The sequence below is a fragment of the Pan troglodytes genome, chromosome 9 (assembly GCF_028858775.2).
Source record: "Pan troglodytes isolate AG18354 chromosome 9, NHGRI_mPanTro3-v2.0_pri, whole genome shotgun sequence".
NCBI classification, from domain to species: Eukaryota; Metazoa; Chordata; class Mammalia; order Primates; family Hominidae; genus Pan; species Pan troglodytes.
The window spans coordinates 49,379,274-49,390,473 of NC_072407.2; the positions used below are offsets into that span (position 1 = coordinate 49,379,274).

Sequence of the window (11,200 nt, forward strand, 5' to 3'; positions counted from 1 at the left end):
CCTAATTTATCTCTCTCAGGCAGCAGTGGGCTAAGCGAGTTTCCTTTTTGTTTCCAATGCAGGAAACTGAAATATGAATCTATGTTGATGAGAGAATAAAGGAATTGAAAGAGGCATAAATCTTATCTTCTCGCAACCCTAGAAGATCAGCTTCTTGTGAAGAAGGGGATTATACTTCTGTAATTAACTGCTTTGCAGCTCCTGGTGATGGCTCAGAGCTGAATAATAGCACCCAGCCAAGTTGGATAAAAGGCTGTTGGATGGGCGGGTGCGGCCGCTCATCGTGAACAATGGTCTCAGGGCTTGACATCCTTTTCCAGTGCCCCGTGCTCAGAGAGTCCAACCAGGGGATATTTGTTCCCTGTCTATCAACATTCACAGCAGAGAATAAAATTCCAGAACAAATAGCTCAAAGAGACCTGTTCCACTGGAGGCCAGTAGCTGCAATGAGCTGCCTTGAAGGACCAACCCAGATTCTACACCTCTTTGTGTTCTGACCAGTGCCCGGGACCTGTTAGGGGCTTATGGAACGCTGGTTGGAAGTGACTGCTTCTCAGCCGCTGTGCTGTCTCAGGAAAGTTGCCTGAGTTCTCTGATCTTCAGAGTTAACCGTCCACACAATGCAAGGGGTTCTTATGGAATTCTTATGAGGAAGAAATCAGATTATGAGTGTAAACAAATTACTTAGTACAGTGCCTGGCACAGGGCAGGTGATCAATAAATGGTAGCTATTATTATTAAATTGTGAAATAAAAATGGATCGCGGACACATAGCCATTATAATAGTCAATGTTTATGAGGCTTATCCTATACAGACACTGCATATCCATTAGTGCATGAAGGCCCCACAGCATCCCTATCAGGTAGGCAGGATTCTTTCCCCCCATTTCACTGGTGACAAAATGGGCTCAGAATGGAAGATGATCTGCTATGGTTAGGAGCAGGAATGGAGACTGGCACCCAGGTCTTTCCCTTGTCTCTTTTTCCTTAGCCCCTGCCCCTCAATACTGGAGCCACAGGTACTCAGCCCCTCAACCCACTGTACTCTGAAACTCACCAACCCCAGGATCAAGCTTCTGAGCCATCTGTGTTTCCTTTTCTCCTCCATGCTGCATGCTGAAATCTCTAGGAATCCTAGAGATTCTTCTTTTGAGATGTTTCCAAAACACCTCCCTTCTTCAATCCCACTGCCACTCATGCTGGTACAGACCCTCGGCTCATGACAACCAGGCTTCCTACATTGAGCAGGCACCCAAGTAGTGTCTCAGGCCCAGGTCCTCTTTCTGTCACCCCTCACATCAGTGCCAGATGAGTGATCCCTTGCCTCACTCTCCTGTCCTTCCCTCCTGAGGGAGCAACAATCACTCCCCTGCCATATTAAGTCAGTTCCACGTTCCTTTCTTGGTATTCAAAGCTCTTTAGCTGACCCACTCAAACTTGTCTTCCTACTCACAGTCAGAACTTTGGGTCCAGCTGAGCCTGTCTCAGTTGCCCTCAGGCAGGCATCTGCAGCCACTCTGTGGGCTCAATGGATTAGACCCTTGATAAAGACTCAAATGTCCTCATTCACTGAACATTTAAGTGTTTAACAGAGCTATGGAACACAGAGATCATGTCTTCCATTCACCCACCCATTCTACAGATGGAACCTGAGATCCAGAGAGGCTCAATATCACACAGTGAATTAGTTTCAGAACCAAGTCTCAAAGCTAGGCTTTTAAGCTTAGAATTCAGTGTTCTTCCATTAGGTCAATAGGCCATACCACCCTCAGTAATGACTGGCTGCCCGTGGCTGGGAGGGGCAATTTATTTATTCCTCAGTCTACATATGGGCTCTGGACCTGTGTGGTGCCCCAGAGGGTCAGCCTGAAGGCTGCGGAGGCTCCGAGTTAGGTGCTGGGGACAGGGATGTGATGGGCAGAGGCTGGGTGGTGGCAGCAGCAGAGGTGGGGGTGGGAGATTGAGATTTAGGGGGACTGTTGTGAATCTCAGCAACTGTTAAGACAGATGAAAATGGGGCTGAATGCCAGGCCAAGCAGTGTGTGTGGGAACAGAGCACTTAACTTCTCTATTTGGATGGGAGATGGGATCCAGAAGGGCTTCAGGGAAAAAGTGGCCTGTGGCTCTGAAGAACCAGAAGGACTACGTTCATGGCACCAGAGGTCAGGTATTCCAGGTGGAGGAGCAGCGTGGACAGGGCCAGACTGCCTGGCATGTGCGTGGTGAACAGCGCAGCTGCAGCAAGGGAGCCCGGAAAAGCAGAGGAGCCTGGACTCCAGCTCTGCCTCTGCATCTGGGCTGACCCACTCAAGGTCTGGGCAAGTCACTTTGCTTTCCTGAACCTCAGTGTCCTTGTATGTGAAATGGGCATCATGATGTTACCTGTCTCCTAAGGCTATTGTGGGGATTAACCTAAATAGCAAGGCACCAAATATAGGGCCTGGCACATAGTAGGTATTCAGCAGAAGACCTAGTGTGGCTGGAGCTCAGGTTATTGGGCCACAGGGACAAACAGATGTTTGGATGTCATTGTTTGTTTTCTTTTGCCTTCCAATGGGCCCTTTCTGCTCCTTCCAGGAGCTCACCAGCTGGCCTGGGAGGGCTGCTTGCCCACTTATAGTTGCCAAGATGTTTGGCTGTGCCCCCGTCCAGAACCATCTTCTGGTCCTGTCTTCATTCTTGAGCCCTTTCCAGCCTGAACCCAATGGGGGACTCGTGTTCCAGGTCTGCTAACGTTTGCTGACAGAGCCCATGTTTGGGAGCGTGAGCTGTGTTTAGGTAGAAACAGACACTGAAAACAGCTGCTGGCTTCTCTGCCGTGGTAAACAGGGAATAAAGCACTCCCCACCTCCCACTGTGGGCTTCGCTGGGGATTGGGGAGCACAAGGCAGGCTGGGCTTACTGTCGCTTTTGGGGAGGGGAAGGCCATTTTTCTTTAGGGAGTGGGCCTGCCCCCTCAGGCTCGGGTCGGGCCAGGGGTGGGGTGAGATGTGTGGAGGGAGTTGGAAGCCCTCCCTCTCCCTGGACTTCTAGATGTTTGAAGACTCCATAGGCACTTTCTACCGTTTGGTGTCTGTGAGGCAGGGTCGTTTCTTTAAGCCTTTGTGGGTGGACTGTCAGCAAAGGCAGTTTCTGGCATGTCCTTGTACTGTGTTGATGAGTGGTATCAAACTTACCTTCACATCAGCCTCACTTTGTTGGTGCTGATTTAAACATACATATTCCCAGGCCCTTGCTCAGGCTCGCAGAATCAGAATCTCTGAGGGAAGGGCCCAGAAGCCTGCATTTTAACAAACTCTTCAGGTGATTCTGCTGCAGGCATTCAGGGAACTACACCTTGGAGACCCCTGGCAGGTTTCTAATGGGTTATCTGGGAAACCAGGGGGAAGGGGCAGTCAGGAGGAGGAGGGGGCCAGCCCAACCGCCCTTAGCATGCACACCCTGTTATGCTTTTTGACTTAGACTTGGGAGCAGATGCTTTTAGATGTAGGTCTCCTTAGAAACAGATGCTATCCCTGTTCTAGAATATAGAATAGAGTAGTTCCCCATCCTCTAGGTGTGCTTCATTTGCTGTCCACCCACTCATCCATCTCTCGACCCACCCACCCACCCATCCATCCACCCACTCTTTCATCCACCCACCCACCCACCCATCCATCCACCCACCCTTTCATCCACTCACCCACCCACCCACACACCCACCCATCCTTCCATCTACCCATCCTTTTTGGAGCGACCACCTGCTTTGTGTCTGGCTCTGGGCTGAGCTTTGGAGACACCAGAACTCTCCATTTAGACAAACAGACACAGAAATCATCATAATACAGAGGAACCTGTTCAATGATCAATGTCTCAAATAAGTACTGTGGTGGCACAGATGACGGACTCCACTGGCAGGGAGAAGGGATCAGAGAAGGCTTTGGAAGACAGCAACCTGTGAGTGGGCCATAAAGGGCAAACAGTTTGCTAGATGGAGAGTGTGAGCGTGACACGGTGTGTAGGAGGGAAAGTCAGTTCTGCGAACTAAATCCTCTCACACCCACATTCAGAGCAGGGGCCTATCCCCAGGCCCCATGGAGCCCGTATTCGGAGGCTTATCTGTAGCTGCAACCTCTAAACTTGGCCCCATCTCCTGACATTTCTGAGTGAAAAGGAGCCACTCTTTAGTGTGTGTGCTGCAGGCTCCTGTGGCTGTCACAGTACAGTTATTGCGGAATTAACAGGGGAACAGCCATCCAAGTGGAGAGGCACAGAATACTTCCTGTCCTAGCTCTGCCTTCAACTCACTGTGTAACTGTGGACAGTTTCGGCCTCAGTTTCCCCATCATAAAGATGGGAGATTGGCTGTCAACTCTGCCAGCTTCCTGCCTGGAGCGCAGCCCTGACACCCTGCCTGCAAGATACACGTTAGCAACGACCGTTCTCTCTACACCAAGCTCATTTGTCTGAGCGTATCAGCAACACGACACCTCGCAGTTCAGTGGATTTGATGTGAGCTCCCGCCCCTGGCACACCTAGCGTGTAATACCTGCCCCTGAAAAGGGGCATTTGAAGGCAAAGTGCATGGCAGAAGGAAGCCTGTAGGTGGCGCTATGGCTCCGGTTGCCGAGCTGCTCCCGGGAGATCCATTTTCAGAGGATCTGAGAAAAACCCGGCAGGGTTGATGGCAGCTCTTTCTTCTCGGTGCCCTCGCAGTGCAGCAGGCCCCGCTTATTTGCAAGAAGCAGCCAGGTCAGCCCACTGGGCCTCCCCACCTCTTGTGCCCCTTCGCACATTTCAGAGCTCTCTCTTTTCCTCTGGGTCCTTCCATTCAGGAGAGGAGGAGGAGGAGGGGGTGAGCCTGTTGCGAACGGCGTTGGTGGGGCAGGGGCCGGTTCCCCTGTTTCTGGGGAGCCTTTTCTGTGCTGGTTGCAGGCAGGAGCCCTCAGTGTGGAGCTGCGGTAAGCCTGTGCCCCGTTGTATTTGGGTCACAGCCTCCGTGACCCCCAGCCCCCGCCAGGCACTCCACACCTGCAGTGATTCGCTTGATATTTTAAAAGCACTCCATCTTCTGCCTGCTGCCTTCTCTCCATTCATCTGGGTCCAGGTTTTCACCGAGCCATCTAATAAAGAATCCAGGGGGGAGAATGATGGGGGCGAGGAGAGGGAAAGTGCTAACATTTATTAAGTGCCCGCTGGGTGCCCAGCACTTCCTCAACAACTAGAGCAGCGGTCTTTCTGCTTTCTTTCAGCTGCATAACCCTTTCCTCCATCCAAAATCGCAAGCCTAACCTGGCCGTGTAAACAAACACCAGGGAAGCGCCTCTGATGGAAGGGGATGGGGCACCTAAGGCCCTGTCCCTCACCATGTAGCAACCTCCCCACTCCTAACAGACACTTTGGTGCTTCCATGAAACCTGGATCTAAAAGCTCTGTGCTCACTAAATCTACATATAACTCTCCAAGGAAATAGTATCCCCATTTTTATAATACCAAGCTAAAGGCCAGAGAGGGAGAATGTAGGATCACACACTTTTTTTTTTTTTTTTTGAGATGGCGTTTCACTGTCACCCAGGCTATAGTGCAATGGCGTGATCTCAGCTCACTGCAACCTCCACCTCCCTGATTCAAGTGATTCTCCTGCCTCAGCCTTCTGAGTAGCTGGGATTATAGGCGCGCGCCACCACGCCCAGCTAATTTTTGTATTTTAATAGAGATGGGGTTTCACCATATTGGCCAGGCTGGTCTCCGAGCTCCTGACCTCAGGTGATCCGCCTGCTTTGGCCTCTCAAAGTGCTGGGATTATAGGCGTGAGCCACCGCGTCCGGCCCAGGGACACGATTATTAAAGGGCAGAGAGCCAGACTGGGGAGGCAGGTGTGCTCCATTCCCAAGCCCATGCTTGCCCTGGCTCTGCGGGAAGACAGTAGGTGCTTTGCTTCCTGAGAAAGGGCAGGAAGAGGCGTGGCTCCTCCAGCTGTACGGACGACCAGGCCAGATCCACATGGCCCCCTTTGGTGCTTGGATGTCTGGTAAACTGCCTGCCAAGGAGGAACGCAGGTAGGACAAGAGAACTGTTGGTGGTGAAACGCATGGGGAATGGGTTCTGTGTCGCCAGTGAAATGGTCTTTCAACCTGCCAGGCTCCAACTTGGCTGACTTTAGAAGAAATCAGCCAGCCATGGATTGCTGGAGATTCAGACACAAGCTTTCCAGGCCCTGATAAGTCCTTGTTTTCTTCCAGGACAACTGGGGTTTGGGACTGTAAGCTATGACCCAGATCTTGGTTCCCATTTCGCACATGAAGAGAAGATTGGCCCTTAAAAAGCAAAATGCTTTAAAACAAAAACAAAGAAAAGAAAAAAAAGGAATTCACTTTTTTGCTTGCAATTTATTGTTTTCTTATAATCTTATAATGACCATCAATTTGGATTCAGAAATACCTGGATCAAAAGGTCATGTCGGTGCTAAGACCTGACTTCCCTGCATCTCAGTTGCCTCCTCTGTAAGATGGCATCACAAACACTCCCCATGCCATCGGGCTGCTGTCACTGGTTCTTGTGTGTGGAAATGTCAATCCCAGGGTCTAAGTTGTGCAAAGTCAATAGTGGTTCTCTCCCCACTTCCACCCCCCAGTTTTTCTCAAAGCCTGTTGAATGTATGATGTGTCCTAAATGGAAGTGCTTCCACGGGGCACTGAGAGGATGGGTGATCTCTTCTCACTGCAGTCAACTGGCTGAAACGCTCACCTTTTCATCTTAGCATGTGAGATGTGACACTCTGATCCCTGGAATTGTAAATTCAGACTCTCAGAGAGCTCAGGATGGCAAAATCCAACCTCTTCGTTTTTAAGATGGGGAAATTGGTTTGCACAAGGTCATGCAGCAGGTTTGTGGCAGAGCTGGAACCCACACCTGCTGATTCCCAACCTGGTGCTCTGTCTGTCATCCTGGGTGACAAGGAGCCATGGAGGCCGCAGGGAGGAAGGACCATGGGATGCTGTCTTGATCCCTCTGGCCTGTGACTGTGAGGGAGGCTCACTCTGCTCTGGAGCCCCATCACATGGGTGTCATGTGTGAGGGGGTGTGGTGCCTCCCTTATAGAAACGAAACCCCAAGAGCCAGGAAGAGCCCAGTCATCATCCAGATTCATAGGGAAAGCCAGCTCCTATCAGAGGCATCAAGGGGTGAGGAGGTCTGCCAAACTTGGAGTTGAGTCCCATTCCTGCCTCTTGCCAACTGTGTGCCCTGGGCAGGGGATTTCTCGAGTTGAGCCTGTTTCCTTACGAACTGAGGAGAGTAAAATTACAAACCCATAGGTTAATGTGAAGTTTCAACAAGTTAATATAATACTAATACTTAATGAGCATTTACTATGTGTCAGGTTGGGTTCTAAACTCTTTATATGTATTTTCTTATTTAATCTTCATAACAACATAGTTTGCTGCTAAGGGAATGGAGGCTCAGGATGGTTAAACAAACCCCAGGGACAAAACTGGAGCGGACAGTGTAGATTTTGAGCCCAGGTAGCCTGGCTCTGGCACTCTACTCTTAACCACTGTGCTCTTTGACCTCAATTTCGGCAGAATCCAGTGCTTAGCACATAGAAGGTCCAAAAATGTCCACCCCTCCCTTGCTGTCTGTAACCAGCCTTCCTCATCCGCCCCTTCTGGCCCTCAAGAGTAGGTTCTAGAAGCAGGATTCTGTTATTTCTCAGACACCAAAAGTTGACCCAACTCGATTGCTCTATCTTGAGTTATTTTACTTCTCTGTTTTGTTGTTGGTTTTGGTTTTTATTGCCTTTTCTTTGATCAAAAGCAAGACTGAATTGCCTACAAAGGCAAATCTGATTCTGTGCTCCTGAGCACCAAGTGAGCCTCAGCGATCAGCTCAGCTCAGCTCCTAATGCCAACCAGCGAAGGAGCATGGTTTCTTGGCTTCTAACTGCTCACATGCATGGCTAAACCCCCAGCCCCAGACGAGCTTCCCCGACCAATTTGGGGGAAAAATACACCTTGTTGTTTGTGGGTTTCTGGCGACACTTGTTCAATTTCCTGGTTACTATAGAGACCTTGTCAACACATCCAAATACTCTTCTTAGCAAAGAAATTTTCTTCTCCCCAGTCTCTGCATAGCCCCAAAGAACACAGGGTCTCAGGAAGAAGCAGGAAAGGCTTAGCCTATGGGCCTTCTGAGCCCAGCCCAGGCTCTGGTTCCCTTTCAGCTGCTTGCAGACTTTGAGCCTACAGAGGATAAAATGAGGGAATGAACAAGGAGCGCTGTTTGAGTGGGACTGAGCTTCAGGGCAAATAAAGGGAAGTGAATCAGAACAATGGAAAATCTGGCCAGGGTATTTAAACATTCAAATTTCTTTCTTTTTCCAGTGACCTAAGGACAGGCAATCTGCACTGGGAATCTGGATCCCTTACTCCTGATATTATGGCTGGAAGGGCAAGGTCAAGACTCCCAGTGGACTGGATACTAGGGTTGGGTCTCAGGTCTGCTCCTGATGGCCGAGGCCAGCAGCTACATTGCATTTATACAAATGGTTAGTGGAGCTCCCAAGCTGGCTCCTGTCTTTCCATCTCTGCTTATTGAAAGCTTACGCATGCTTTATGACCCTGCTTTGTTGCCACCACCTCCAGAAAGACTTAGAATCGATCTCCTCTTTTGCCCTTGTACCTCTCATTATAATCTCATCTCTCATCACCTCCTGCCCGACGTCATGGTTGCTTGTATGTCTGCCTTTATTCCAGAAATTCTCATCAAGCTGTAATTATGGGGCAGGCCCAGAGCTAGTCACTGGCGATGAGAAAGATCTAATCCCTGTCCTTATTTCAGGGGCTCCCATATGCTCAACAGCCTGGCAGAGACGGACAAGTCCACACGTAATTTAAGCAGACGGAGAGGGATGTGCTGAGTACCTGGGGCATCTCTGCCTGCAGATGGGGAAGGGGTGATCCAGGAAGGCTTCCCAGAAGTGATGATGCCTGGCTTACATCTTAAAAGATGAGTTTCACAGAACAGCATAGGGGACAGGGGAGAAGGGACAATTCATGAAGGCGGAACAGGATGTGCAAAGCCAGAGAAGTGTGAGGTCTTCAGGGATGAGCCCCAAGGAGCCCAGATGGCCAGTGTCGGGGTCATCCTGGGGCGCAGGGGCAGGAGGTGGGATTGGGCAGGCAGGGACTGTCAGACCGCAGAGGACCTACTATGCACTGCTTAGCAGCTTGGGCTTTATCCTGCCAGCTGTGGGGAGCCATGAAAAAGTTTTCAGGAGGCAAGAGACCCGACAGGGTTTGTCTTTTAAAAGGACAACTGGGGCTGCTGAGTGAAGGATGGATGGTTGAGAGGCAAAAGGTGAAGCAGGGAGACCAGCTAGTAGGTAGTGGCCTTCATCCAGGTGAGGGACCATGGTGTGGACCGAGTGATAGCAGTGGAGGTAGAAGTAGGAGGATTTGAGATCTGTTTAGGAGGTAGAATTGGCAGGACCTCGTGGTTGATGGGATGGGAGAAAGAGAGGGTGAGTTGGAGATGACTCCCAGAATTGTGGCATCGTTGGCCAGGGTGGATGATCAGATCTGAGGAGGAAAGTGGCACTTTTGGCTTAGGAAATGCTGATCTAAGGAGCCTGAAGGATACCTCAAGGTGCATCTAGACGCTCTTCACTCCTCTTTCCCCTGCTCCCCAGGCCAGCCCTTGCTGTGGCTTTTCCTCCAACCTGTTGTCTGGACCCACACTAAGGTGGTAGCTTGGAGTTAGATCACCAGATTTGGAAAAAGTCACCAGATGAATGCACTCCTACTGCAGATGTTTGAGCTGGACTCCGTGTGCCCTGCCTCCCTGGAGTTTTCAAACTTCAAGGAGAAATCCAGGAGAAAAAGGACACAAACAGTGGAATTCCAGGTTTGTTAGGAGAGAGATTTAGCAAGTCCTTCTCTAGGGCCTGAAAACACACTTGCTCAGGCTGCTGGGCCTGCTCCTCTCGGGTCATGGTCCTGTGTGCCCTGGTCCAGCCCTGCAGCCTTCAGTTGTGCACCCAGCCTGCATCACCAGCCACAAGGCCCCAAGTACATCCTTTGTTTTTCCTGGGCCTAATTCTTTATTTATCAAATAACAGAATTGTGCTCCTTCTCTTCCCACCCCACCCCCCTTATCTTCTCTTCTTCCTTAGTGATAAAGAACAAGGACTTCAGAATCAGGTAAATCTGGGTGTAAATTTCAATCCTACAACTTTCTACCTGTGTAAGTTACTTCACTAGTAACTTAGTCTCCTCATCTGTAAAGTGGGGACAGTAATGGTACCTACTTCATATAAGTATCGTTCATATTCAGTGAGACAATGTATGGAAAACTGTCAGCTGAGTGCCTGCCACCCAGGAAATGCTCCAAGGTCATGGCCATCACGGGCATCAAGGTTCCTTCCCTCCCTCTCACCTCCCCTCCCTCTCTGATATTCTTTGCAAATACTCCCATTACACGGCTATCTCTGGCCTGGGCTGCTGGCTGTCCAGTCTGGAGGCAGAAGACTGAACTGAATGACCCCTCGAGGTCTTTTTGGTTTGGGAGTCTTGAGTCTCAAAGGCTTGGGAGCATTCTCCCTGAACTTTCTTCATCTGGGTTCTCATGGTGATGCGGGCCCTGGGCTCTGTGGGTCTCTGTCTCTATTTAGTTTTTCCAAGTCAGCTGGAGGCTCCCTCCCTCCACTGCCCACTCTCAGCATCCCCTCCTGGGTCCAGACAGGTTCAGGCAGAGCACACTCTCCATCAGTCATCATGGCCCACCTGCTGGCTCCCCAGTGACTGGGTCTCTGATTGGCTTCCGTCTGCATTTCCCAAGGATGTTCTGAAGAGCTTCACGTGCTTCCCCCTGCCTGCCCATGCTCAGCGTTTCTGAAGCTGGCAGAGCAGAGGGAAATTGCTTTGGGAGAATGAGTATTCTTTTTTATTTTTTACTTTTTTTGAGATGGAGTCTCACTCTGTCACCCAGGCTGGAGTGCATTGGTGCGATCTCGGCTCACTGCAACCTCCACCTCCCAGGCTCAAGTGATCCTCCTGCCTCAGCCTCCCAAGTAGCTGGGATTACAGGCACACGCCACCACGCAAAGCTAGTTTTTTGTATTTTTAGTAGAGACAGGGTTTCGCCATGTTGGCCAGGCTGGTCTTGAACTCCTGACCTCAAGTGATCCAGCTGCCTCGGCCTCCCAAAGTGCTGGGATTACAGG

General features: G+C 50.4%; 1 protein-coding gene across 1 annotated transcript; it reads left to right on the top strand.

Annotated features, from left to right (window-relative positions):
* Positions 1 to 4,663: 4,663 nt before the first annotated feature.
* LOC100613860 (putative uncharacterized protein FLJ41423) lies at positions 4,664 to 5,767 on the top strand. Its single transcript, XM_003312999.5, has one exon. It carries the CDS (start codon positions 4,664 to 4,666, stop codon positions 5,165 to 5,167), a length of 504 nt encoding a protein of 167 aa, XP_003313047.1. The 3' UTR covers positions 5,168 to 5,767.
* The last annotated feature ends 5,433 nt before the right edge of the window (positions 5,768 to 11,200 follow it).